At 41.9% G+C, this 6,061-nt stretch overlaps 1 protein-coding gene across 1 annotated transcript in view; it reads left to right on the top strand.

Annotated features, from left to right (window-relative positions):
• Nucleotides 1-6,061, top strand: part of LOC102864250 (rho GTPase-activating protein 29-like) — a 54,748-nt gene that overhangs the window by 47,920 nt on the left and 767 nt on the right. The window contains exons 19-21 of the mRNA XM_006882486.1: nt 710-813; nt 1,499-1,926; nt 3,994-4,184. Coding sequence (XP_006882548.1) covers nt 710-813; nt 1,499-1,926; nt 3,994-4,184 — 723 coding nt within the window. The remainder of the gene's footprint in view (nt 1-709; nt 814-1,498; nt 1,927-3,993; nt 4,185-6,061) is intronic.

The following is a 6,061-nucleotide window of genomic DNA, read 5'->3' as shown; positions in this document are numbered from 1 at the left end:
TTCAGATCACATCTAAAGTCAGATTTGGGAATAGAATTCATTTATAATCTGGCAGCTGTCTGTATTGATTAGTGAACTTAAAAACTCACAGCTGTCAAGTCATTTCCAACTTCATCAGGCCTACAAGACTGTACAATGCAGTGAGTAGATATTATCCATCTTTTTCCCAAGGAGCTGCTGGTAGATAAAGCTGCCAGAGATATGCAGCCCCTGGGTTAGCATTCAAGAACACCCCATGAACTACACCACCAGAGCTGGCTATGCAAAAGGCAGAGAGTAATAGACACAAAGACACGAAAGAGCATTTCGCATTTGGGAACTCAGAATAGCAGTAGCTAGATCTGCCTGTCCTTTGATACTGTCTCCTAATCAGAATTAACTCATAGCTCAACCTCCAGTGGGTTTAAGAGACTGAGTCTCAAAGGAGATTGCCCATCTTTCTCCCAAGGATCTTCTAATGGCTTTAAACTAGTGTGGTGTCACTCCATGCACTGCACCACCAGAACTCCCCTTAGTCAGGCTTAGTCAAGAAACAAGAAAATCATGCACCTGGTGTTAAAAACAATGTATTAGAATTTTGTAAATAAACTACTGCTAAGAAAAAAAAAAGAAAATCATATGCCCGGCAGATGATGTGATTCTCTGTCTTGAAGAACCTGAGTTGAAAATTCGCATGCTCAGATTGTCTGCTAGGTCTTTCTGGCACCAGTATGGACAGTGGGCTAGAGAGGCTGTTACTGCAGTTGGGATGTCCTTGAAGATAGTCATAGAAACAAAAGATGCTGAGAACCTGAGTCAAAGCCATAGTGAAGGGTAGCACAATAACGGAAATCTTTAGGAGGGAGAATCCAGTATGATGACAAGTCAACTATGACATAGCAGTGGCTCTGAACCTAGTGCTATCTTGAACCAGACTCACCGACTCAGACGTACCTGACCCACTGTCACAGTTACTGTGACAATCCATCTCATCCAGGTCTGCGCTGACGCTCTCCCCTTCCAAGCATGATTTCCTTCTCCAACGACTGGTACCTCCTGGCAACATGCCCAAAGTATGTGAGACAGAGTTTAAAAAATCTTTGCTTTTAATGAGCAAATTGGTTTCACTCACTCCAGGACAGACCTGTCTGTTCTCTTGGCAGTCCATGGTATGTTCAATACTCTTCTCCAGTACCACAACTTAAATGCATCAGTTATTCTCCTAAAGTACCATATATTGAGATGGGAGCCGTTTTAAAAAATGTTTTCTTTTCATTGATGAAATAATTTCAGTAGTTCTTTTACCTACTTAAATTTAATCCTACACCAAACTCAATTTTGCATGTGCTCAGGTTTTGAATCAAAGAAATTCAGTGTCTTCCTGACTCCACCCCCCACAAAATAATTCAATAGTCCAAGTTTTTCTACTCTTTCCAATCCATTTTGTAAGCTAGTATCAAGACCATCAAGGAAGTCTAATAAGCAAATCACATACTATTTTGAGTATTTTATTTTGCAGGGTGGCAGACTATGCAGAAAAAAATAAAATGAACTCCAAAAATCTGGGATTGATATTTGGTCCTTGCCTCATTAAGCCAAGACCAACAACTGCTCCTATTACCATAAACTCCCTTACTGAATATTCTCATCAAGCGCGATTAGTGGAGTTCCTTATTACATATTCACAGAAGATATTTGATGGGCCCCTGCAGCCACAGACTGGAGTTGTGGACACTGCAGGTGTAGTTGATCCTGAGGCCGAAATCAGCTCTCTTCCAAAGACTGTGGTGCCACCAGAAGAAAGGGACTCAGAACATCTCATGAAGCCACTGTTTTATTCTTCAAAGGAAGATATTCATACTACAGATAGTGAAAGCAAATCTTTGGAACCATTTACATCATTTGGGGAATCAGACCGCAAGCAAAATTCATTTAAAAAGTGCACTGGTGAGTGGCCATGTAAATAAGTTCTTTGCTAACTCTAAACTGTGCCAGTAGAGCATGATTGATGCCAAGGTTAGTGGAGTTGAGTGATGTTAGAGAAGAAACGTCATTAGGAAAAGAGTCTGTAGCGCTCATTATGTTGTCTTTCATCGTGCCATGCCTTTACATGAACACCATTCTTTACGATGATCTTACTTATAAAAAAAAAAAGGCATCTCTTAGATTTAAAAGTATTTTTGGAGGTTTTTTTTTGAAAAGTGTTTTTGTTTACCATTCACCGTCAGCAGAAGTAAGTACCAAGCAATGTTATAAATTAGCATCTTTTCGGTATATTGTTTTAACTGCGTCTTAAGGACTCAAACTAGACTCCTAAAACTGGATTGCTTATTTTCCAGAAGCTTTTCCCCTGATGCCTGCCTTGAGCACATTAAGAACCGTTGTGTTTATTTATTTTCTTTTGGTTTTTTCTTTCACTGCAGCCAGTGTATTCAGTGTTTGTCTTATGGTAATTCTGGTTTCAGTGATTGGTAACTGTCAGCTGGTGAAGATGATTCTATTTGTTTGTGTAACTCTCTATATTATTCAAACTCCAGGACCCACTGCCATCAAGCTGATTCCAGTGCAGGACATGTAGGGCAGTGAACTAAACCATAGGGTTTGCAAGGCTGTAAGTCTTTATGTGAACAGAGTGCAGCATCATTCTCATGAGGAACAGCCAGTGGGTTTGAACTGACTGACCTTTTAACCTTTTAAGCACTATGCAACCAAAGCTTCTAATTCATTGCTGTCTGAAAAGAGGAAAATGCGACATAGAGACACAAGGCCCTGAGCATCTCTTTCAGAGAGGGCCAGAAAGAATGAGAACAGCACAGCCGCTCACCACCTCAGAGCAGAAAGCAGATAAGAGGCTGTGGCCCAGCCCCCTGGTTCCTGTAGAGCCTCGGCAACAGCAAGAGGCCCTTTTATTCATTGCTGGCTCACAGACTGACAGTTACTGTACCAGTGATAGGGTTTATTGGGGAAGAAAGTTGGAGAATGGGGGAAGCAAAGAGTATCATTCAAAATAAGTCCAGGTTTTAGCCCAACAGTTCCAAGACACAATTGCTCAATTAGTGTAGGCTTCAGTCTCAATTCAGCAAGCAGCTGTTCTTTCCATAGTCAAAGGCAAGAGTAACAAAAACCGTTAACTGTGGCCAGCAGCAATGTAAGTAGGGTCAGGTCACACCTTGCCACAGTTTCTGCACAGCAATGCCAGTATCTCCACCACCGGCATCTCGCTGCCACAGGCCTTAAATGTCACAAGCCTTGCTCACCTCAAGTTTTGCTGCTCCGTGTGGGAAGCACTCTTTCATTTATCCTAGGCCCACAGCTGATACTGATTTTCAAGACCATGCTGATTTGCAAGATCATGTGTACCATCAATTAAGGTCACTGGAGACCAGAGGGGCTAATGGCTAAAAAGGCCAACTTTTAGTCTATCACAATTGCTAAAGCTAAATTTTAGCCTGTCAAAATGTAGACGGCTTTGATATGGAATACCAGGGGTCATTGACTGGGCTGAAAAGAAGAGCTGTAAGACTCATTGATGGTCTGCTTGCTGTGTGCTAAGCTTTGTGCTGATCATGTGTTCCATTTCTTTCATTTGATCTTCATCAAAGTTCTATGCATTAATCCCACTGAGACTCACAGCCCAAGAGAGGTTAAGTCACATCCAAGGCCATAGTCCAGTCAAGTATTAAACCCAGACCTGTCTGATTCCTAAGCCTGTGTTTATTTTACTATCCTGTGACTTAAGGTCTCTAGTTAGGAATAATAAGAGTATTGAATAGTCTTCCCTGGAACAAAGTGACAGAGCTGAGACAGGAACTCAGGCAAGTGGGCTGGAAGTCTACACACGCGTCCTTTAGGCTTTAAGACTCTCCCTCGGATCATTCCATCAGGTACACTTGATGCTCACAGTCCAGTTGCAATGCGGTTAGATCCCTGGAATGGTCTATGCATGTGGAAAGGACCTGGGAAGCACAGTGAGAAGGCATTGACTTGGTGCGTCAGCCGTATCATTCAGTGAAGGGTCTGAGATGATGATCAAAGGTGACTCTGAGGGGCCCCCTGTATGCGTGGATGTGTCCCCGCGATGTGGGGAAGACGGTGACAGGGAGGAGGACCTCGTCAGTGGTGCACAGGGCAGTCGAAGTTACAGCCATAAAGGTGCCAAGGCCCAGAGGTATTGTCTGTGCAGCAGAAAAGACAACGAGCAGAGGGTCAGATTCTTCCGAGTAGAGGGAATTTTAGGGGGATGGTGCAAAAAGGCACCGGGTTTAAAGGAGATGATGGATTTAGTTTGAGAAAACATGGACATGGTTCCAACTAGGTAGGAATATAAGTGTTTGTGACTGTCAGTCAGGTTAGCTCTAACTCATGACAATAAGAAGAAAGTAAATCTGGAAGCAAACAGTGAGGTGAATGACGTGTTTAAAGTTAGGTGTGCTTACCTAACAGAAAACTTCAACCTTCATTTTACAGGCGGGAGGTTATAGTCCATTTACTAGTTCATCATCTCTGAAGGCATTTTAATAAATTAGTTTGTTATTCTGGTTTGAGGGTAAATGAACGGCAGATTAAGTAAACTGGTAAAAATTTTGTGATTTAGAGCACATCTCTGTTTGGTTAGTGTGTAAATTATTATCATTCTTCTGAATTAGAATCCCAGAACACTTGATTGTGCTTATGTGAAACCTTGGACTAGGAAGCAGTCCTCAGAACGGAGTAGAGAAACACTGCATGGTTCAAAATCAAGAAGGGAGTGCATCAGGGATGCATCCTGTCTCCATACCTTTTCAGTCTATACACAGATCATTAGGGAGGCTGGGATTTATGAGGAGAAATGATGTATCATCAGGGTTGGAGGAAGACTCATCAGCAATCTGAGTTATGCACAATATTGCCTGCTAAGACTGAGGAAGTCCTGAAGTGCTTGCTGCAGAAGGTCAAGGACTGGAGCCTTCAAAATGGTTTGAAGCTCAACATCAAGAAGACAAAATTCTCACCACTGGGCCAATTGGCAGTACCATGATGTATGGAGAAGGGATTGGGGTTGTCATCAATCAACACTTTTGACACCAGCAGTCAGGAAATCAAAGGCAAATTACATTAGGTAAATCTGCTGTCAGGGATCTTTCCAGAGTACTGAGAAGCAACAGTCTAGAAAATAAGGTGCGCCTGATCCAGTTCATGGTCTTGCTATGCATCAGAAAGCTATATGACTAAGGAGGATAGAAGAAGAATTGATGCCTTTAAATTGTAGTGCTGGAGAAGAGTCTTGAACATACCCTGGACCGCCAGGAAAACAAATAGGTCTGTCTTAGAGAGGGTGAAACCAAGTTTCTCCTTGGAGGCTACAATTTTGAAGCTCTGTCTCACATAGTTTGGGCCTGTGGCCAGGAGGGACTGATCCTTGGAGAAGGACATCAAACTCGGAAACGTGGAGGAACAGCACAGAAGAGGAAAACCCCAGATGAGATGGATTGATACAGTAACTAGGGAAGTGGTGGTAGGTGTGTTGGAGCTCTTGAGACTAGACAGGGCAGACTTCAGAGACCACATAGTACGGTAGCTGTGAGTCGCAGACAACTTGATGGCACATAACAACAACAACTTCTGAGGTTAATTTACCAGTGTTGAAATTCTGACAGGCCTTTTATCCAGCAAATAATTGTTCATGAACATGAAATGACATTTTTTTTAAATATTTATTGGGGGGTTTGTGTGTATTTGCTAATCTAGTGTATTTTGAAGCTTTTTATAGTAATGATTTCCAGTGAGTAGAAAATTCTAGCATTTTTAATTCTAAGTGTACCTTTAATTTTTGATGACTGATTTTGATATCTGATTCCTCTGCATAGTTAACATATATTCCATAGAAATATCTAAGGCCGTGTTGTTTGGAGTGCGTGTCCATCTAGAAGTCATTCACATTTCTTAATTAACTAAGTGCCACAGTTTAATTTTTAACTACATCTACTCCTTTTTCAGATGACAAGGAACATTGGCTTCCTGACAACAACATTGAAACCTCATCCCAGAAAGATGACGATGTGTATAAGACCCGTAAGTCACTTGTTCTGAAATGTGATAGAGA

This window comes from Elephantulus edwardii, unplaced genomic scaffold (assembly GCF_000299155.1).
Source record: "Elephantulus edwardii isolate Elephantulus edwardi_28Jun2011 unplaced genomic scaffold, EleEdw1.0 scaffold00020, whole genome shotgun sequence".
NCBI lineage: Eukaryota > Metazoa > Chordata > Mammalia > Macroscelidea > Macroscelididae > Elephantulus > Elephantulus edwardii.
The sequence above is the reverse complement of the archived record's forward strand: the minus strand, read 5'-3'. Positions and strand labels throughout refer to the sequence as shown.